The 23,886-nt window shown below is 41.2% G+C and overlaps 1 protein-coding gene across 1 annotated transcript; it reads right to left on the bottom strand.

Moving 5' to 3' along the window:
• Positions 1 to 2,075: 2,075 nt before the first annotated feature.
• LOC137259893 (perlucin-like) lies at positions 2,076 to 22,800 on the bottom strand. The gene is made up of 5 exons (XM_067797540.1): positions 22,730 to 22,800; positions 20,921 to 21,012; positions 17,565 to 17,655; positions 16,197 to 16,413; positions 2,076 to 2,277 (listed from the first exon to the last, which is right to left on the bottom strand). Exons 1-5 carry the CDS (start codon positions 22,788 to 22,790, stop codon positions 2,256 to 2,258), a joined length of 483 nt encoding a protein of 160 aa, XP_067653641.1. The 5' UTR covers positions 22,791 to 22,800; the 3' UTR covers positions 2,076 to 2,255.
• Positions 22,801 to 23,886: the final 1,086 nt, after the last annotated feature.

Below are 23,886 nucleotides of genomic sequence, written 5' to 3'. Positions count from 1 at the left end.
ATGTGGTACTCATGTCGGGAATCGAACCCGGGTATTCGGCTCGACAGCTTGCACTATGACCACCAGGCTACCCTATCCACAGTATTACCTTTTGTGCTCCGTGAATGTCCGGGGTAGAATTGGTCTTCAAAAACCCATGCTTGCCACAAAAGGCGAATATGCTTGTCGTAGGAGGCGACTATCGGGATCGGCTGGTCAGGCCAGCTGGCATGGTTGACACATGTCATCGGTTCCTAATTGAGCAGATCGATGCTCATGCTGCTGATCACTGGATTGTCTGGTCCAGACTCGGTTGTTTACAGACCGCCGCCATATGGCTGGAATATTGCTGAGTGCGGCGCTCACTGTTACCTTTTGTGGTAGATATGGTTTTGAAACATCACTGAGACTTAAAACATTAACAGTGTTAGTAAACTTATCCTCAGTACTTTTCAGTACACAAGTCTTAACCTTATGGGAGGTCGCGTCAGGTAACCTTTGAGATTAACCAATCAGAACACAGCTTGCCAAATCGCAAAAGAGGACATTCGCACGTACCTTTTGAACTTTTTATCTCGAAAAGGCTCGTACCCGAACGATTCCGAATGCTATTTAGCGTACGCTTGCTTCCGGGTGAAGCACTCGGCGTACGTACAATAATGACAACTGTGAGTAAACAGTTGTTGAAAATGTTTCTGCCAATATTCAAGGATGGCTAATTATTAGCAAATATTAGCTAATGGTAACCATGACAACAGAAACCCCAAAACGTATAAACTGCAGGTCAAATAATTGTGTTATATGCGGATTTTGTTTGTGGAGAGATCTGTGTGACCTGAATATGTTGAAAGTCCCTCCTCCGATCCCTAGATAGTAGCCGTTGTCTGGTTAAATCTCGCTTTTGATTGGACGATCACGAGGTTACCTGACGCGACCTTCTATTAGGTTGTGTTAGACTCAGTTGTATTAAATACATAATATTTTAGATTTGCCATCGAAAACAAACTAATACAAACCAGGTCAAAGTGCCTGTGACTTTGTAGTCCTTCTGCAGTGGGACGTCCCTACAAATTGGGAGCGGTGGGGTAGCCTTTAAAGCGTTCGCTCGTCACGCCAAATACCCGGGGTCGATTCCCCACGTGAGTACAATGTGTGAGGCCATTTTCTGGTGTTCCCCGCCGTGTTATTGCTGGTATATCGCTAAAAGCAACGCAAAACTAGACTCACTCACTTCTCTAAATTGGAAATCTCTTGTTGAAGGTAAAGTACAAGCTGTAAAGTATACATGCAGTTTGTGATAAGTCGGTCTGTGTGATTACTCCTGCCGTTGCCAGGTACAGAATGTATTTTGCATTGGGTAATGGGTCAGATATGTGTGTGTACGTGACGCCTGCTAGAGAAGCAAACAGTAGAGGTATTCATTTAAGGGGTATTTTATATCAGGGCTCGCGTGATCTCGTATTGTGGACATGGCTATTCAATTGTGTTCACTCACAATATTCTGGGTTCGAATCCACGTTTGTCAAAAATATCCGGTGGATCTGAATGGTCACGCCTTGGCTGGGTCGATGCTCATACTATCGTCCACTTGTTTGTTTTGCCCAGTACTGCTTTGTGATTGCAGCCTTAAACAACAATCTAATCTATCACGACACCACAATGACGTTCACACAACCCATGAACATTGGTCTTGCTTGTCGTAAGAGGAGCCTAAGGGCATCGGGTGGTATGGCTTGCTGACTTGGTTGACACTTGTAATCGTATACCAGTTGTGTAGATTGATGCTCCCTGGGTTGTCTTGACCAGATTCGATTATTTACCCTCACCCAAGTGAGTGAGTGAATTTAGTTTTACGCTGCACTCAGCAATATTCCAGCTATATGGCGGCGGTCTGTAAGTAATCGAGTCTGGACCAGACAATCCAGTGATCAACAACATGAGCATCGATGTGCGCACATGTGACATGTGTCAACCAAGTCAGCGAGCCTGACTACCTGTATAGAATATTGCCCTGTGCGGCATAAAACTAAAGTCACTCGCTCACTTATAAAGGCTGCCAGCGCAGAGAATGATGGGTTGAAGTTTCAAAGCAAATATCAACGAAGAAGCAAAATGGTTTTATTTGAAAGGTTCTTGTATTAACATTTAAACTATCGGCATCTATATGTTTTTAAAGGGATTTTTCACACAACTGGAAACTGATTTTAAAAACATATGGGATAAATGTGTGACGCAGTCGTTGTTAACATCAACGCTGCCTGGAAACGTTTCTTCATTCAAAAAGGGTTCAGAGGCAACCTGAAAAACACAAAAACAAGAGAGAGAGTGATTATTGTTTCCAAATATATAACGGTTGCAAACTTGAGGAATTACGTCCCCATACTGAACTCATTTATGGAACTGAACCCAGGTTTCATGTGTGAAGAGTGAAAGTGTTAATGGCTGGGCTCATCAGACGCCCAATACAGTGAAGGTCACTACATTGTAACCCACCATCGGTGGTACATGATTAAAACAACATAATTTTATAGTATTACTGAATAAACAACAAGATGACAAAGCAGGGTATCAGTTAAGGCTTTTAAATATCTTACTAATGAACAGAGATAGGTTTTTGAGAGTTGAAATTTTACATGAAAAGAGATGACGGAATACAGATAAAGTAGGTCAGGAACAATAGAAATCTTTTAAGAAAGATGTATCTGCAAAATAACAATATTTAAATAAATAGTGGAAATCATCACCAATCAGACCCGAATCACAGGTTACAAAATCTCTGAGTCTTCGGAATATTTTGCCATCTCCCAGTTTCTATGGGTACATTATGGTTATACGTTCAGAACTTAAGAATGGAGTTAGAAATACCTTCTGAAAGAAGTATGTATGTTGTTCGAAATCAGGAGATCGCTCAAAACTTTATAATCGTTTCCCTTGGACGGATTATCGATATCGCTGACCCATGATCGTAAAAACTGGTCTTTTAAAACTGATTTAACATTTCAAATGATCCATGAGCTAGAGCAGAGATGGGGGTTTTCAAAAAACATCAGATAGTCCACACATACAAAAGCTATCCTTGATATGGCTTAGCCAGACATAATAGTTTGATGTTTACTTTGGGTTGTAATGTAACGAAGAATAGAAGCTGCTGTTTTATATGTTAGGATGTGAAAATGTCAGTTTACACCAATAAATTGATTTGATCTTGTCGAGATTTGAAGCTGAATCGGTTCTCTGCCAAGTTCTCAGTACACCATGAAATTGGGTGTGTTATACCTCAAACCAGTGACTAGTTTGAGAAATTTTAGATGTACTGTATCTATCAATTCGGTGTTCTCATGTGGTACTGAAGCCAGGTTTCATGTGTGACGAGCGAACGCTTTAATAGCTAGGCTCATCACGCCCAATTACCGAGGAAGTCATTACAATTATATGGGAGGGTTTTCAAATGAAAATCGTCTAATGTTCTGAAGGTCACCACTGGACGCTTGACGGTGTTTTGAAAGGGTGTACGGGACTGTAAAGCGGCCTTTAAGACGACAAACTAAAGTTTGACAACACATGTTGTTGAAATTTTAAAAGTTGTCGAACTTGCGCTTTCACATGTCAAACACATGTTGTCAAACTTTCGCGTCATTTGAGCGCCAAGTCTCAAACGGTGCGGTCACGGGACACTTTCGTTGCCTGAGATTGATTGTTTCTGAACAATACGTGTTTGACAACACTTCAGACGTCAAACTCGATTTTGACAACACTGAAAGTTGGACTGAAAGTTGGTGGGAATAGAGACCGATGCTAATTCTCGACCACACTTTGACAACACTGAATTTGGTGTTGGTGGCGAGTTGTTGGAATGTTTACACTCTCAAACTCTAGTTTGACAGCATGTGTTGTCAAAGACCTTGTAAATTCCCTATTTCATGAGGCGACGTCTTTTTGCCACCCCGATATGGGAATAGTCATATGTGGCCCCGGGCAAAATATCGACATCAGTTTTGTACACAACATCACGGAACGTTCATGAATCGAATGGCGTCAAGAGTGACGTCTTTATCACGACGTAGTATGTTGAAAGTATGAAGAATGGTAACACGAAAAGGTTGAGTTACATTTGTTGAACGGAATATCTGTCTTTGTTGTTTTTGCAAAAGTTTTTTTTCTTTAATAAACAACGTATATTTGGACAAAGTGATAACAAAAACCGTGTAACTGAAAAAACGATCTTAGCTTGGGCAGGTATTAATTGACAGAAAGATTATAACACTTTTCATATAGGTTGTCCGATATGATTCCTCAATTCATATCTGACCTCGGCCTGGCGGCTGATATCGGGCAAGATATGAAAAATTAAGTTTGATGTTCTCTACTTATCTTGCAAAACTGCGTTCGAAGGTCAAACGATGTATCTTATGGGATTCCATTTTTTCTGTGGATTTCGTGCAATGAGAATGCTATGATGTCATGAACGAGATGACGTCATAATGCCATATCATCGCTGCACTGCAAGTCTAATGGTAGTACAGTGTTGAGAGATATACATTTTTCCTTGAAAAATAATGAAGAATGCTTTTTGATAAACCGGCGTCGGTTCCAAATGCATTCCCGTGCTTCAAATACTCAATAACACTCGGAAATTGGTTAACACATGATGTTCATCTCCTAAACAGACACCATCAATTACATGACTCAAATGATATGACGTCAACATATGATGACATTACATTGCTCTGACATCATAAACTTGATGACGTCACAATGCTATGCCATTGCTGCACTTCAAGTTTAATATTAGTGCCACGGTCAGAGATGTACATTTTTCATTGAAACCTAATGAAAGGTGAAAACATACGATAAATATAATCTCATCCTTGTGTCCTCTGATATCAACGATATCAAAACTCGTTGTTAAAAGTCAAACTATCCGCTGTCCGCCTCTCATATTTATAACTTTATCGACTCGTTTATACGTCCTCATTTCGTCAAACACAGTACAAATACGTTCTAATTCAGTTCTTTTTAAGCTGTTTTGTCGTGAAAGAAATTCATTATTTAAACCAGGTCAAAGTTCCTCCAGGTGAAAGGTTACTCATACCGCGCCTTGAACTTACACCATCGCCAGAAAAAGTAGTTCCCTTTTCAAGCCTCGAGCTCATCACGTTTATCATGCGCACACTTACTAAATCTGACAACGATGGATAAATCATAGTGTTATGGCTCAACTGGTCGGAATGATCATCAAACCACTCTCTAGTTCTCAGTGAGCGTGTCGCTTCAAATGATAATGGCGCACTGATCCCTCAACGACGGGGCAATATTAGTTCTTTTGTCAAATGACGTCACGCTTAATGATTACGTCATAAATCTTGTTTCATGATCTAACAGTGTTGGGTCTCGTTGCGAGTTTTTTGAAGTAAACTGTAATTAAAGTCATGATACTGTTTCGTCTTTTTTAAAACAAATTCCATCCATTTTAGCGGGGTAGTGGGGTTGGTTGACCTGGGGCTTCTGCAAATGACAATGCCCTGACAAACAGCGCTACCCCAATAGTGTAGGGTTGCATTCAAAGGTTACGGTGAATCGGTGTTAAAATTGTGACCGTACATGCTGATTATACAGTCATACATTAATAGCACTGGCCAGTCAGAACTAGTGTTAGAAACTAAATGGAATTAGATTTGCCGTCTCTTAGCTTTGGTGTTCCTGGCTGCGGCATAAAACACGATTCATTCACAAAAGCCAGTGCACGAGATGTCGGAATATCAGCGATCCATACTGGCTAAATCAGGGTTCGTAAAGATATTAGCCATCAGGCAAATATAAGGTCTTGTTAGGGTTTCTTCAAGGCTCAGTCAACTGTAAGGACAATAGAAACACTTCCAACTCACGATTAGTCAAATATGGGACCGACTAGCAGAGAGAAATGCAGAGCAACATCGCTGCAATGGGAAAGTTTTGCTTTGCGACGGAAATTATTTAACACCCACTGTCATTGCGAGGTATATTATGTGTTACTATCGGCAAAGTCATTAATTGACAAGTATTACGAAATGTCGGAAATGCCCTTTTTAGGGCAAGTCACTGGCAATGAGGACATTTTCAAGGCGAAAACGAATTCAGGTGTAAAATATGTAAAACGGGTAAGTTGTGCAATCCTTGTGAATTGTTGTCATGCATCACAGTATTGTTTCACGGCTGATAATTAGACCGCTAATTGGTCGAAGATTAGCTGAATATTTGACGTTTTCCTGGAAACGACGCGCATGCGCGCTGTTTATTCATGTCAAACACGCACTATTACATTGCGCGTATTTTGTTGGGGTCGTTGTGACTTGAGATCGAGTTATGTGTCGTTGTTGGGAGAGTTTTAGCCGTGTCATGCTGATCTGCATTGTGTGGGTCTGCAAAACACTGGTCAAGAATGTGGACACGTTGACCTCTACTTTCGCGGAACTATGCTTGAGTCAATTCATCGCCCTCCTCCTTGGGCTAAAGGCTCTGAGAACAAACAACTCAATACACTTTGAAACGGTCAGATATTGTCAGATATTGTGCTGGTCAAATATTGTGTCGATTTTATATTGTGTTGGTCATATAGTGTGTTGGTCATATATTGTGTTGGCCTGATATTGTGTATGTCATATATTGTGTTGGTAATAAATATTGTATTGGTCAGATATAGTGTTGGTCATATAGTTCGTTGGTCATATAGTGTGTTGGTCTGATATTGTGTTGTCAAATATTATGTTTATAAGATGTTGTGTTGGTCATATAGTGTGTTGGTCTGATATTGTGTTGTCAAATGTTATGTTTATAAGATATGGTGTTGGTCATATAGTGTGTTGGTAATAAATATTGTGTTGGTCAGATATAGTGTTTGTCATATATTGTGTTGGTAATAAATATTGTATTGGTCAGATATAGTGTTGGTCATATAGTTCGTTGGTCATATATTGTGCTGGTCTGATATTGTGTTGTCAAATATTATGTTAATAAGATATTGTGTTGGTCAGATTTTGTGCTGGTCAAAAATTCTGTTGGTCAGATATTGTGTCGGTCATACATTCTACTGGTTTTATATTGTGTTGTCATATATTGTGTCGGACATGTATCATATTGGCTAGATATGTTGATCATATATAGTGTCTGTCTTATGTTGTGTTGGCCATACATTATGTTGGTCAGATATTGCCTTGGTTATATATTGTGTCAGATATTGCGTTTGTCGTATACTGTTTTGGTCATTTGTTGTGGGTTTCAGATAATGTGTCGGTCAGATATTGTGTTGGTCAGATGTCGCATCGGTCATATAATGTGTTGGTCAGATATTGTGTCGATGATATATTGTTTTCATCATATTTTGTGTCAGTCAGATATTGTTTTGGTCATATTTTGTGTTCGTCATAGATTGTGTCGGTCAGATGCTGTGTCGGTCAGATATTGTGTCGGTCATATATCGTGGTATTGAAGAAATGTGAGTATTTTTTGTTATACGCTCAGGATGTTTCTTGCCCTTGTTAGACTGACTGAGTGAAGTTTTACGCCGCTTTTAGCAATATTCCAGCAACATCTCGGCTGGGGACACGAGAAATGGGCTTCACACGTTGTACCCACGTGGGGACTCGTACGCGGATCTTAGATGTAACGGCAAATGCTTCAACCACCGAACGAGAACGGCTTTTCGCCGCTGTTACCTTTATTCCGCCAGTAGCTGGGCACGTAAAATTGCCATATCGCATTTCTTTCTGCGTGAGAATTGAAACCAAGGGCCATAGAGCTAGCGACAGCGAAATAATGGAAAATGAATTGACGTCACTATTTTCATGCGTTCATCATTTCAAGGCAGAGACAAAATTATGTACTTCCCATAAAGTTTAGTCCCACCCACTATGCATGTATGTTATGTTTATATATATATATATATGGTTGCATCGAAGATTGGTTTCTCCACCACAACTTGAGGGAACCAACTGCAAACTTGTGGATGAATTGTACGAAATGCATCAAATTGCTGAAAAGCATTTTCAAATAGGTGAAAAGGTGCGTTTTGGTGTAAAATTTTGCAAAGAATATGCCATTTATTGAACTCATGAAGCAAATCTTTTCAACGCTTCAATTTCAACAATACATGGGGCCACTTGCACAAATCAGTCTCAGCTCTAAGAGGGGCGGTGGGGTAGCCTAGTGGTTAAAGCGTTCGCCCGTCACGCCGAAGACCCGGGTTCTATTCCCCACATTTGTACATTGTGTGAGGTCCATTTTCTGGTGTCCCCTGCCGTGATATCGCTGGAATATTGCTAAAGGCGGCGTAAAACCAAACTCACTCACTCACTAACTCACTCTTTGCTCTAAGACTATGTTAAGCCTATGTTGAAGAATGGGAGTCATTGTAGCGCTAAGATCGCTTCGTGCAAGTCAGCCCAGTTCATGTGTAAACAAGGTCCCCACTTCCAATCACTAACCTTCATTTTTTTTAATTTACAATTTCTGAATATCTTCAACTATTTACTTGACGTCAGTTTTCATGCAAACGCAGGTCTGATTAGTTGCTGTCTTTTCCTTAATGAATGCAAGTAGCGCATGAGCTTCACGTGCACATACCACCACTGACCCCTCATTCAGTGAAAATGGATTCTTCCATCACACGAACACTGACTCTATTTCTCACCAGCTCTGCTGGTTGGAGATTTACGCGACAGGAGTTGTGTCCCCTGATGAAATCTTGCGCACTGACATATACATCACATATTGGATCTTTAACACCGCTCTCGGCAATATTCAGCTATATGACAGCGGTCTGTAAATAATCAAGTCTGGTCCAGTCAATCCATTGATCAACATCATGAGCACTGATCTACGCAGTTGGGAACCAATGACAGGTGTCAACCAAGTCAGCGAGTCTGACCACCCGATCCCGTTAGTCGCCTCTTACGACAAGCATAGTCGCCTTTTATGGCAAGCATTGGTTGCTGAAGGCCTGTTCTACACCGGGTGACCTTCACAGCTTCCACATTTTAAGACGGAGCTTTGTCGTCGTTATAAGCCAAAGCAGTTTTGAAGAGACGTACCCGTTAGGCGCTTGACTCTATGGTATCGCGAAATCAGTTTTTAATAAGTTTATGTTCCTTGGCTACACTATGCCCTTGGTGACTAGTTAAACCAAAGAAGTAAACATTAAATACTTCAAAATTTTCAGACTTTCATCAAAATGACACGTTGTGACATGGAGTAAGAGACCACAGTTTTATTCCGCTTTTAGCAATATTCAGGGGCGTAGCAAACATTACAGAAAAAAGCGTGGGCTTACACATTGTTGCTGAAAAGGTTCGCGAGGCTCTCAATATCTTAATAGAAAGCTTCCCATCGGGCTTACAAAGGAATATTGTGTTGCGACGTGCCTGATATTTCAGCAATATCATGCAGGGACACCAGAAATGGGCTTTTCGCATTGTACCCATGTTAAGAATCAAACCCGGGTCTTCGGCGTGTAGATCGAACGCTTTTTACCCTTAGACTACCCCTCCGCCCTTGAAACACGGTTACTGCGGGACAGATAAACCCAAACTTGACCCGTGAAGATCTCAGTTGGAATCGATTTTCAACGACCCAGTCTTGTTACGAAAGGTGACTTGATCGGGTGGTCAAGCTCGCTGAATCATTGATTGTCCTTTCACCAAACAGTAAATGGGTACCCGGTAGGATTATAGGATTATAGCAAATGCATACAGCTATGCTCATCAGTTGCATCCACTAACTACATGACTCAGGATATCAAGTTCGCGTTCTCGACAGATATTTTACGTTCGTTTCAAAAGAGTATTGGAATGAATGCTGAAACATGAAATTGTTGATAAATGTTGATTCATTTCGGTTCGGGATAGTAGGGTAGCCTAGTGGATAATGCGTTCGCTTGTCACGCCTAAGACCCGGGTTCGATTCCCCATATCGGTACAATGTGTGATACTTATTTTTGGTATCCCCCGCCGTGATATTGCTGGAACATTTCTAAAAGCGGCGTAAAGGCATACCCACTCACTCATTTCGGTCCACAAGTAGGATAAGAACCTTTGATCGTCTTCAAGTGACTGTGTATGTACCACAGAATGTCAGTCCAAAGCAATAATTAGTCGTGACTATCCTGAAACGCAAATTCGTATAGGCGGAACATGTCTGGGAAAAGTACAAGACTTGCTTTTATTATATCGACATTATTGACATTCACGTTGATTGATCAGTGGATTGATTGGGTTGACACGCAGCTATATGGCGGCTGTCTGTAAATAACCTTGTCTGGACCAGAGTATTCAGTGATCAACAGCATAAGCAGTGATCTACGCAATTGGGATACAATGACGTGTTAGCTAAGTAAATCAGCGAGCCTAACCACCGGAACTCTTTAGTCGCCTCTTTAGACAAGTATAGGTTACTGAAGATCAGTTCTAACCCAGACCTTCACGGATCCTCTTTTCATGACATCCACGCCATGTTGCTATATAACTATTCACGTCGAGATAAGTTTTCCATGATTACATGAGTTAAGATGTAGTGTCGCATCGGTTTTGTTTTACCGTAAGCTGTCGTCACATCTTATGAACGCTGACACGTTTGACCGTAATTGGGGGATGAAGGATGAAGAAGACGTTAAAGTTAAAGTTAAGTTAAAGTTACAATTTACAATTAAAGGAATTGTAGTTGAATATATGATGGTACTACCTTTTAAAGAAAAATACCAATTCCTATCCTGCTTCTACAACAATATTAAACTATCTCAACCATGTGACTATATAACAGTCATTTCTGATTTTCACTTGAAGAAGATAATTTGTTTGAAAAAAAGAAGAAGTAAAAGACAATTTCAGTGATGGTTTTGGTCTTAAAACTGAAAAATAAAATAAAATTATGTTAGTTGGGCTTTTTCTGAAACATTTCCTATCAAACAACCTTGATTGGTAAAATATACTGGATGGCGCTTAACTTTATTTTCTAAGTATAGTTTGAACGGGGCGGACCCTAGTTCTCCTTCGTATACCGTACTTGGCCCTTCTGCCAGGTATTGACCGTAGAATACCGCGGTAACATGGCACTACGATCAAACGGCTGTTTATATTACTTCTCATCTACCTCTCCCAAGTTTATCCGTCGTGGTACTAGGAGTGAGTATGCGTAAAGCCGCACTCACCAAAGCCGCACTCACCAAAGCCGCACTCACCAAAGCCGCACTCACCAAAATTCCAGCTATATGACGGCGGTCTGTGTATAATCGAGTCTGGACCAGACAATCTAGTGATCAGTATGAGCATCAATGTGCGCAATTGGGAAGCGATGACATGTGTCAACCAAGTCAGCGATCCTGATCACCCGATGCCGTTAGTCGTCTCTTACGACAGTCATAGTCGCCTTTATGGCAATCGTGGGTTGCTGAAGGCCTATTCTACCCCGGGTAGACCTTCACGGGTCGTGGTACTAGGAGTAACGGTCCAAAATGTTCACGGCCGTAAAATGTGATGGCTGCTTTACAGTGACCAGAACAAGTTATATATACCCTTCAAAAAAGTAGGGGAACCTGGACTTTGAAGTTTAGTAGAAAGAAAACCCATTGAGGAACGTTACAATGACATTCATGTTGTTTATGCAGCATCATTTCACATTATCACCCCACGCAAACACAATGTATCCGAAGCACGTGCACAACGTGGCAGCCTCCTACACGTGCATGGGGAGTCAATATGAATCTTGATGTTTTTCAGGCAGGTCGAGAAATCACTGTAGACCATTTTTTCTGATAATTTTCTTGCATCTGTGCATGGTGAGGGTTTTCAGGGTCAGATCACACACTACTGACTGTAAATTGTACACCTGAAATTTTCATGTCATACTCCAGTCACCTACAAGGGGGATAACTGAACGAACATCTTTACTTTGAATGAAATCCACGTGGTGACGCATTTTCAACGCATCCATTCTTATTGTATCAACACTGATTCAATCCCATATATGTCCCAATTTCGACAATCGTACATTGAAAGTATAGTTCAAAGTTCCCCTACTTTTTAAAGAGTATATATAAAGGTTTTGGTGTAAGAGCATTAACACCTGCAGACAGAAAATAAATATTTTTGCATAGTTGCGTCCCTTACCTGTGACAAGAACTGGTGAATCCGAGAATCCACTAGCATTTTTTCTTACTGTATCATACCCAGGAGGTAATTATAAGAGTCAGTGAACTGTGGTTCCTTTCACGAAGCAACCTTTACTAAGATTAACCTTAAGTCCCATTTTAACATTGCCCTAAGGTAACCTTAATGACACACGATCACCTTAGTGCTTTGTGAAAGGAGGCCCTGTAAATTTCTATGTCCTGAATGACGTTTGCCCCTTTCCTAACCCAGAAGATCGCTCACTCACACAACCATATTCTCAGTGAGTGAGTATTATTTTACACCGCTTTTAGCAATATTCCAGCAATATCACGACGGGAGACAACAGAAATAGGCTTTACACATTGTACCCATGTGGGGAATCGAACCCGGATGACCAGTGGACGCTTTAACCATCAGGCCACCCCACCGCCCCACCGTATGCTTCAGGTGACGAAAGGCAATACGTTAAAGGGAAAAACGAATGCAAGTAAAAGTTTGAAATGAAATTATTTAAATGAAATTCCTTAAACGTGCTACTGGTCCATAAATATTATACCAGTAATTTATCACAATAAATTTCCTGTTTAAACATTATCAGACCACTGTCATCGCATCTCTGAACTTTGAAATATGCTATATGCAGACTCTATAAATCATTGACGAAATTAATCTTCCTACCTAACGACCTCTGGCTTGAAATGTACTGGAACAATAATGGAATAGTGCTGTCTACAGTCGAATTACACCCGTCCGTCATTCGGTGTATTATGCCAAATATGCGTTTTCTGTCATTAATTCAAATTTTATTTTTTCTATTTCTGTTGGTCACAAATATTAATCGTATCTCCGTGGAATTCGTGCTTAACAGCCTAATCCAGCTAAATTCAAAATCTATGTGTTCAGCGACATGTTGTGACATGTAAACTGTTGACATGATCATGAAACGACTGGTAAACAATAGAACATCGCGTATAATTATTTCGTTGTATTTATGTATCTTTTTTTCCACATCAACATACCCGGTGGTTTTTTTTTCTATATTCCTATCGACATTACGGGATCTAAAAAGTACCTCAGAATAACGTAGGCGAGTGAGTTAACACGCAATGTATCCGCGATGTTTTAGCCTTTTAACGACAAGAACAAATGACCTTTATAAAAGTTTCTTTAAGAATCAAGACCGATGGATTTGTTTTGGGTTTATTTTGTTGTTGTTGTTGTTATTTTGTTTTTGTTGTTTTTTGTTGTGTTGTTTGTTGTTTGGTTGGTTGGTTGTTTTTTGTTTTTTGGGGTTTTTTTGGTTTTTTTGTTTTGTTTTGTTTTTGTTTTGTTTTTGTTTTGTTTTTTTTTGGGGGGGGGGCAGGGTTGTTGTTTTTTTGTTTGTTTGTTTTGTTGTTTGTTTGTTTGCTTGTTTGTTTTTTATTTGTTGTTTAGCACAACACTAACATATATCCGAGTTTCAGGCCACACTATCTGGTGAGTAAAATTCGATGATCGTGTCACCAAGTTTAAAGCGAGTGAATGAGTCACTCAATGTTTAGGCCGCCTTTAGCCAAGTGAATATTACAGCAATATCACGACTGGGGACATCAGAAATGAGCTTCACACATCGTTTCCATTCGGGGAATCGAACCCGGGTGTTCAGCATAACGAGTGAACGCATTAACCAATAGGCTACCCACACCGCCTCACCAAGTTTAAAGGCACCATGTTACACCACACTTTTCAAAAACAAAATAATGCATTTCTATCAATAATACTATCAGCCCTCACAGGAATGTGTGTGTGTGTGTGTGTGTGTGTGTGTGTGTGTGTGTGTGTGTGTGTGTGTGTGTGTGTGTGTGTGTTTAAACGTATTTAGATTACAATATTACATAAAGAAGGTCGAATGGATTAATTCAACATTGCATTAAATCAACTCTCGTGCATTCATAATTTCAGGCTACCCCCATAGAATTATGTCCCTTGGAGCGAATACCCTAATCTTTTTCAAAACATACGTGAATAAAACCAGTTTCTGCAATCACCGACAACGCCATATGTGACAGTTTTCGAGCAAGTTTTTACATTCCATGAAAGGCAAGTACTGATTGGAAGTTTCAAGTATCGATATCAAGTCGTAAAGGTCAGTAAGTCCCTCCTTGCCACAGGGCAAGTGACTTTAAGAAAGTAACTTGTCCCGACTAATTTTCCAGCTGCCCTGATTTTTATGGTGATGATGATGATGATGATGATGATGATTATCATGATGAAAATTTGAAAGAACAAATCAACATGGTATTTATGTTAATGTTTACTGGACCTAGTTATCGAAAAGTGATAAATAGTAAATAGGATAACACTACATGTACTTCATTATCATGAAGTTAATGGCTACATATTTAGCAGATAATGTAACTAAACTGTAAGTGGGAATTATCTAGTAGCCCACGGACATGTAAGATACCATTATGTGACTGCCCGAAATGAAAACTGACTTGTCCCGGGCGTCGGGCGATGGGATAATTGAACCCCTGATCAGTAGGCCAACACCCCCGATTGTCGCATCACGCAACACGCATCCGTTGCCGACGATCATCTTCATGGCCGCAGGAACAATAATTGTCTACCAGTTGTGTACCAGGATCCGCTCAATTCTAGAATTTGGCAAAGTCGTCTGTCAGCATCGTACACAAGGAGACATGTTTCAACAAACTAGTGGAAATATACGACACAATATGTTTTCCAGAAATTCCGTCAAAACAGGCGTCGAACCCAATCTCATTGAAAATTATTTTCATTGGACTTCGAAGTCAAAATCTGCGACACTTGAACCGAGTGTGAACTCTGAACACGACAGTCCTCCAGCCCCACTCTCGAATCGAAATGAAGGATACACATGGGTGTTCTGACAATCTGATTTTTTTAACTGTGGAGTCTTCTGTTTTAGTTTTACAGTCGAATAAGAAGTGTCCTCTTTGTTTTAAATGACATAAAAATAAAAAAAAGCACAAATACATACGCTTTTGGGGAGTATATGCCTAAACGCTTCTAAAAGAATGATTTATATAGCACAACTTTATGTTTCGCATTCGTGTGTTCCCAGTCTCGTTTCCTGTTTACTGGGTTGCGCAACTTAGTGTGAAAACCAGTCCAGAATTTTCATTCAACTGAACGCATAAACATTACCCAGTGTGATTTGATACGTCTAAGCACTTGTATATTGCGACACTAAGCTCCTTCTAATCCTAGCAAACACGTACAGCGTGCTCTGTCGTACAGCGAGCTCTGACAAACGGAAACATGGAAATCGTGAAAATCTCAAAACGAGGCTCTGTGGCTAGAAACGTTTGGCGGTCTGATACGGAACTGATATTACATCAACCTCAAAAAAAAACCACATAACAGGTGAGCTAAATACATTGTGAATCATTTTACGACCTCATCAAACATGGGCAATCTGTGATTCTATAGTTAAGGTATGCTGCCTGAACCTCGACATAAAGTATAGAAAAACGGTGTTTTAACAGTTTAAAATTATAATTTATTTGTAAATACCATTTTCTTATGAAACAAGGAATTGGAATTCAGTTTAACCATATATGTTTGTGGTGTCTATTTAAATTTTCACATGAGAAAATTCGTACCGGCTGAAAAGTAGTTCATTGTCTCAATAGGTTGATGAGATTTATGTTACGCTATGCATATTCGTTTGAGGTACAGAAATCATATGCTTGTCTGTTTTGTCTTATTCACTCGTTCCGAAAATTTAGAATGATCAATTATTGGTTGATCAGAAAGTTGAAATGCGGTGACCTTCAATGAAGGCGTCTTCCGCCGCTAACAATTGTCGGTAACAAGAAGTTTTATAACCCCGGCAATAAATGAAATCGGAAAATCGGAAAAAAATATTTGACCTCATTTAACAGTTTATAACGCTCGATTTGATTGCATTGCCACAATTGTCGGTTATCATGGCCTAGTGTACAGGTACGAGTCTTCTTCTTGTGAGTTAAAGAGGCGAGTAGTTACAAATAGTAAAAATATGTTGTAAAGAGATTGTGTCGAACCCAAGTCACTAACTCCAACTTATACACTTACGGTCTTTCACAGAGGAAGTTGAGTTTCGCGTTGCAGTCGTGGTCGTTCCACTCGTAGCCGTAGAGTCTGTTGATATGGGCGCAGTTTTCAGTGCCACCTCCGTTGTTTGGTTGTCCAGGGATCCAGTTGGTGTAGGTGAAGGTCTTCTGGCTGTCCATCCAGAACCACTGACCTTCAGAGTACAGGTCCGTCCCGTCAATCCAGACCAGTCCTGATCCTATGTGGACACGTGGACGGGAACAACGTTATAACCTTTCCAACGTTGACATAAACAAAGTGGACAGTGTCGGAGTCGGCATTCTTTCACTTACACTTTGATCACTGTCATATACAGATACTGTTGAACATTTCTACGAGATCATTCACATCATTTACATTCTTAAAGTGGAGATTCACACATCATGTCGTGAATATTTTTAACTTTCAAATTCAAATATTGTGAATAGGTTGTGCACGATAACAATGAAGACATTTACAGGTTTACCCTGTGACAGTTTATGAAATGAGGCCCGTCGGACTAAAAGATTAAGGTTTCTGAGGGACGGTCTGAATTTAGAGCCAGCTAGCCCGATTGTCCGGTAACACGTTTACATTTACATGTTTACGTTGTGAACACTGACAACGAGGACATTTACACATTTACGTTGTGAACATTAATAACGGGGACTTTTACACATTTACGTTGTGAACATAACCAACGAGGACATTTACGCATTTACGTTGTGAACATTAACAACGAGGACATTTACACGTGTACGTTGTGAACATTAACAACGAGGACATTTACACATTTACGTTGTGAACATTGACAACGAGGACATTTACACATTTACGTTGTGAACATTAACAACGAGGACATTTACGCATTTACGTTGTGAACATTAACAACGAGGACATTTACACATTTACGTTGTGAACATTAACAACCAGGACATTTACACATTTACGTTGTGAACATTAACAACGAGGACATTTACACATTTACGTTGTGAACATTAACAACCAGGACATTTACGCATTTACGTTGTGAACATTAATAACGAGGACATTTACACGTTTACGTTGTAAACATTAACAACCAGGACATGAACATCGAGCACATTGTCATATTTACGTCTCTAGGTGCCGTTGTAGCATGAATAATGTGCATAACAGCGCCCATGATATGAATATTCACAGCGACTAATCAAAGTCGTCAACATAACAAATGTGGACTACAGCACATAGACATGCAAGGGCGATCACCTAAATATGAACGTGTTGTTTTTCTCCACAATCGGCAGAGGCTCTTCTGTCAGCTTGTGACCTGTTAACGTCATAATGGTCATGAATAAAATGGGGAGTAATTATAATAGCCATACATCTTACCTTTAATTGTGTCCATATATTGTTGAACGCATTGTGCCTTGTCGTTTGAGTCTATTGTCACTAGTTTCGCTTTCATCACTTCACAATATACCTGTAACACAAACAACCAATCCCATTTGAGAGTAACCACAATTGTTAGTGAGTGACTGAGTGCAGTTTTAATCCACTTTTAGCAATAATATTCCAGCAATATCACAGGGTCGGACACCAGACATGAGCTTCACACATTGTACCCACATGGGAATCGAATCCGGGTCTTAAGTGTGTCAAGCCAACGCTTTAACCACCAGGCTACACCAACGGTCCGACACGACCAGAGAGTGTTTGCAGCAAGTATTTACAGTTGCATTTTTAACCAAAGTGGTGAACTTAATAATAAACAACAGCCCTTCAATGTGACAAATCTCGGGAAGCATTGATAGCTTAGAAGGGTTCGAATCCCGAATGGATCTTTGGTCTACATTCCATCACCTGTGCTGGAGGATTTCATTTCATCAAAGTCACAATGTCTATGTCTTTAGGTTTTCAGGGTACGGTGGTCCAATGATTTGAGCGGTCGCTCTCTCCAAGGTGTGGAATCATGTCTGTTAGCTGCCAGATAGATGACGTTTACCTGGTCGAATCCCGTACCTGCGATGGACGGGTCCTTACCGGAACTACGGTATACCCCCGTACTTCAGTCTTGACGATAGCGGATGTGCGAGAGGTACAATGTCAGTACCCGGGGGCCCTTGGAGCTTTACCGTAGTTCCTCCAGCAACCACAAGACGATGATCTTTGTTCAATAGTTTATTTGAAACTGTGTTGCTGGACAACCCACTCTATGGTCACTCTATAAGACTTCAGCCGCAAATCTTCCGTCTTAAGCCAAATGCTGGTGCCTTTTAAGATAGTTTGCCGACGATTCCTTGTGACCAAACACCAAGAGTGGGAGCGCACCAGACTCCCGACCCTGGGCTTTGCTACCGCTTAAAGCTGGGTCCCTACGTCACAGCCAACACCCTCTTCTTTTTCGCCCATTGGTCAAAAACCCCTAACCCTGCATACTTTTTCACTCCCCCATCCTTATTCCGTACCCCTAATACCATATTTGTAAAGCTGTGAGGTGGATTCCAAGAAACTCAAGGTATCTACCTCCTAACCATATATGTCCCGTGGAATACTACGAACTGCTGCCGAGGTCCCCGGACAAGTTGCTCATCTTGATAGTACCGCCCCTATCCCTTTACCTAATCTATGAGTCATCTCGCCTTGCCCCCACTAAGTTCTGACGACCTACTTTCATGCTTATTTCCTCCACAGCCGATTACCTACCTCTCCTACATTGTATATGTTTTCTACCTCACAGGCCTTTATCTATTATTTCCCATTCTAAATATACTATTAGAACACCTTGATCACTTATTATTAATAACATCATTCCTAGATCTAAATATTATAACCACAATAATAATTCCTCGGCCATGATTCGCTATTATCATAATAATCATAATTCCATGCCTCTGATAGCTCGTCACGCCGAAGTCCTAGGTTCGGTTTGTAACGTTGATACAATGTCTGAGTGAGTGAGTGAGTGAGTGAGTGAGTGAGTTTAGTTTTACGCCGCACTCAGCAATATTCCAGCCATATGGCGGCGGTCTGTAAATAATCGAGTCTGGACCAGACAATCCAGAGACCAACAGCATGAGCATCTATCTGCGCAAATGAGAACCGATGACATGTGTCAACCAAGTCAGCGAGCCTGACCACCCGATCCCGTTAGTCGCCTCTTACGAGAAGCAGAATCGCCTTTTATGGCAAGCATGGGTTGCTGAAGGCCTATTCTGCCCCGGGACCTTCACGGGTCGATACAATGTCTGAAGCCCAATTCTTGTGTCTTTCCACGTGCTACCTTTCCTTAATGATTCCTGCAAATGGCGTAATGGCATATTCACATATTCACACACAGAGTGCACTCAATGGAGAAACATTATTTCACACTTCAGCACGTTGACATGTAATCATTTGATAGTGTTGAATGTCTTATGTTACAGTGCGTGAGTGAGTGAATTTAGTTTGCAATATCAATTCAGTTCCAGTCCAGATCTTCTCGGATTCCTCCAATCACAATAAATGTTACAAGGTACCTGCTGATCATAGAAATGTTGGGTCATTGAAAACCGTAAGGTTTTGTCTCTTTAAAAAGAGGCGAATGTATTGTTGAATTATTTTTAACGCGCTTGAAGAAATAAGATTTAATGTCATCTTTCAAAATCATTGTAATTATATGTCGACGAGCATTGGGTGGTCTAGTGGATAGACCGTCTGTACAGACAGCGGAGAGTAGATAGTTTGAGTCCCGTCACGTCATTCGAAAAGCACCAGTGAAGATCTGGTTAGAGTTCTGGCCACTGGGTTTCCAGCATCCTAGATATCTCCAGGGTATACGTTCCGATATGTCTCCACTATACCATGGATGCAACTACGGCCCTGTCAGATAAATTTATTACCTCCCTTGGCTGTCTTTGTATCCAATCAGGTGTCTTCGCTAGGAAGTTGAGCGATCCAGTCACAACTCACATTCGTTTTTCAAATTATCTAACCGTTTAAAGCTGGCAACAGAAACCATGCAGAGGTTCTCTGGAAGAGGTAGAAGGGGTTCTTGCATATGTTGATTTAAAGTTTTGAACCTCTCAATTTGCTTGTATGATTTCCCTAAAATCTGAGTCGCACTGCGAGCAAACCTTCGCAGTTGCGACCACTTCCTTTGGTGACACTGGCAAGTTCGGTTATAACGGCGGCCTAGCTGATTGGCTGCTGTGAGAATGCGGAGCCAGAAAAGGGAGGTAATAAATTATCGGGCTGATCCGTAGATGCGTCCAGGGTTTAGTGGAGACTTATCGGAACGTATACCCTGGAGATATCGAGGATGGGTTTCCAGCGACCCATACTTGTCGTAAGAGGGAATAGGGGGATCGGGTGGTCAGACACGCTGTCATGGTTGACACATGTCATCGGTTTCCAGTTGTACAGATAGATGCTCATGTTGTTGATCACTGGATTGTCTGGTCCAGACTCGATTATTTACAGTCCGCCGTCATATATCGCGAAGATCGATGCCTTTGAACATTGGGTTTTCCGGACTCTGTTGTTTACAGACCGTCGCCATATAGGTGAAACAACAAATCCAGCCCACTCATACGAAGAGACGTTGTAAAAATATACTCCTTGTTTCCCTGCCTGGCGGTCGATATTAAGAGCATCAAACAAGGACCAGTCATTATAATGGGTGTATGAGCAGGTATCCGTTTAAAACTGTGGCATGAATCTCAGTGAGGTGGTGCCGCAACACCGGGTGTCCGTAAATTTTGACTCACCCTTGCTTCCGCCCAGTTGACGTTCATCAGCACAGCGTGGAGGCAGTAGTTACCATATTCCACAAAGCCATCAGCACATCCATCTGAAATTACTGTCGATGAGTGTGAAATAGTTTTACGCCGCTTTTAGAAATATTCATTTCTGGGTCACCAGAAATGGACTTCACTCATTGTACCCATGTAGGGAATCGAACCCGTGTATTCAGCTTGACGAGCGGACGCTTTAACCACTAGGCTACCCGACCGTTCCCGCAGCCAGAAAGTCATAAGGTACAGTTAGTGATTTGATGTGATCTGTATAAATGAATGTTTCAACACAGAAACATGGAACTTCATATTTTGAAGATGAACTCTGAGCCCCTGAAGATCCGGGGTAGAACAGGCCTTCAGCAACCAATGCTTGCGATCAAAGGCGACTATGCTTGTCGTACGAAGCAAATAATGGGATGGGGTGGTCAGACTCGCTGACTTGGTTGTCCCCTGTCATCGGTTCCCAATGGTGTAGATCGATGCTCGTCTAATTAATCACTGGATTGTATGATCTAGACTCGATTATCTACAAACCGCCGCCATATAGCTGGAATATTGCGGTGTAAACCCCAACTCACTCGTTATTTCTCTCCTACCATGAACCACAAGTGTCATTTTCTGATCACGAAAACCGACAATATTTGACACAACTTCCTTTCAATAACCACAATGTTTCAACTATTTCAGCAGTCACACTATCAGGTTAGAGATCACATCGGCTCTTTACGGAAGGATCCGGGGACGGTGGGGTAGCCTAGTGGTTAAAGCGTTCGCTCGTTACGCCGAAGACTGAGGTTCGATTCCCTACATGGGTACAGTGTGTGAAGCCCATTTTCTGGTCTCCCCCGCTGTGATATCGCTGGAATATTGCTAAAAGCGGCGTGATACAGCATTCGCCAAAGCTCGCCATATTGCAAGACTGTATTATTATCGTAACATTAAATGGGTATTTTAACATTATTTTTCACTCAGCTCTGTCAATGAGAGAACGAGTCATGCCCAATGAACAAGAAGTTTTTGCAAATCCTGAGCAAGGGAATGTTTTCTTTTACTAATGTCTTGACTAAGTGAACATCCAGTCACCACCATCAGAAAAAGTAGACAGTGACCGATCATCAATTTAGTTGCTTTTGATTATCTGCGTACAGCCTGTTTGATTTCACTTGAGACCGATGAATTGCACTGACACCAAATCTAATAATTGCAACAATGCCACATTTTGCACAGTCACATTTTTCACAGTCACATTTTGCACAGTCACATTAAATCGGCAGCGCAACTCTTTGTCTCATATTTTTGCACACCAGAATAAAAGAGTTGTTTAACAAACGATCATTACTTTGTCGTCACTTTTCTTAATTTTATTACGAATGGGGGTCATTTGCTGGTGGGACACCCAGGAAATCAGCAAGCGTGTACAGCAAAATTTCAATTTCACTCTTGCAACACGCACACCTGGCTGTTCTACCAGCAAGTGGTCGCCCTTCGTAAAAAGTCTAGAAAAAGTAACAACAAAGTATTGATCATTTGGTAAACAACTTTTTAATTGGGACCACTGTAAACATCTTTTAACCATGTTTACAAACTCTCAAAGGTTGAGTTTCTCAAACTCACAGTCAACTATTTTTCCAAGTTCATAGTGTGTTACTCGACGTTGTAAAAAAATCATCTTGGATCACTTATGGCTGTCGTTTGTTTCAACGTGTACCAGCAGCAATGACAAGGTCCAATGGGATCCATAATATCTTCGATACATCCATATGTTCGACATATACGTACCTGTACGTGCGATGACACAAATCAGCGTGAGAGACACAGAGAAGATACGTCCTTTCATCATGACTGTTGTCAGCAATATTTGAGAATATCGGACCCCACTATTAAGGCACCACTACAGTACAGGGTGAAAATAACTCCCGTCGTAATAATGCTCCTATTTCTGACTCGCAACGTCCACGCCCTAAAGTATGCACAGAGCATTATATTAACCCGGTCAAAGAAATAGTTCACAACCTAAGCTGCTCGTGGGGTGCTAAAAGGTTAACAGTCACATAATCATCTAATCCCACCGGGTACCCATTCACTGCTGGGTGACACAAAGACCACTCCATAATCAATGATTGACATCATGCGCAAACATCTACACTGGTTAGTCATGATGTCAATCCAGCCAGCGAAGCCTGACCACCCGATACTGCTCCGGCAATCCGATTCCTCTCCGGCCACCCGATTCCGCTGCTGACACCAGTCACCTCTCATGAGGCTGCAGACAAATTCTTCCAACCCGCACAGATGTAGGTTTCTCACATTCTGCCTAAATGGTATTGTGTGATAAGCAGAATGATGCTTTAAACACAGACCACTCGAAAACCTCGAGGTAACTTGTTTATGATTAATACTGTACCAACACGAACCACTTCAAAACCTACAATCACTTATATCTTGCTGTCACCGATATAAACGAGTGGTTGTAATTTGAAGTTTGCGTTTAAATATCTACACATGAAGAGGGCAAAGTCTGAAGGCAAGTTTACACTCTCAAATAAAGCACACACTCTTGACGTTTGCTTGTGTGGACAGTTGAACTCATGGCGTTTCTGTTTAACCTGGTCTGCTTCGGTTTGTTTTGGATATCAGGTAAGCATCCAAGAGATGGTGGTGGTGCGGTTGCCTAAGCGTCAGGTCGTTACGGTATAGACCCAGGTTCGATTCCCCACATGGGTACAGTGTGTGATGCCCATTTCTAGTGTCCCCTCTCGTGATATTGACGGAATGTTGCTCAAAGCGGCGTAAAACCAAACTCACTCACTCACCATTCCAAGAGATGGTACATGTTGCTAAAGTAGCACATGCACCTTACAGCATGACACGTGCAGTGTGTGCTTCACGAACACCAAGCTTGGTCGAAACGTGCATATTCCCCTCCCCCATGGCAA

The sequence above is a fragment of the Haliotis asinina genome, chromosome 13, assembly GCF_037392515.1.
Source record: "Haliotis asinina isolate JCU_RB_2024 chromosome 13, JCU_Hal_asi_v2, whole genome shotgun sequence".
NCBI lineage: Eukaryota > Metazoa > Mollusca > Gastropoda > Lepetellida > Haliotidae > Haliotis > Haliotis asinina.
The sequence above is the reverse complement of the archived record's forward strand: the minus strand, read 5'-3'. Positions and strand labels throughout refer to the sequence as shown.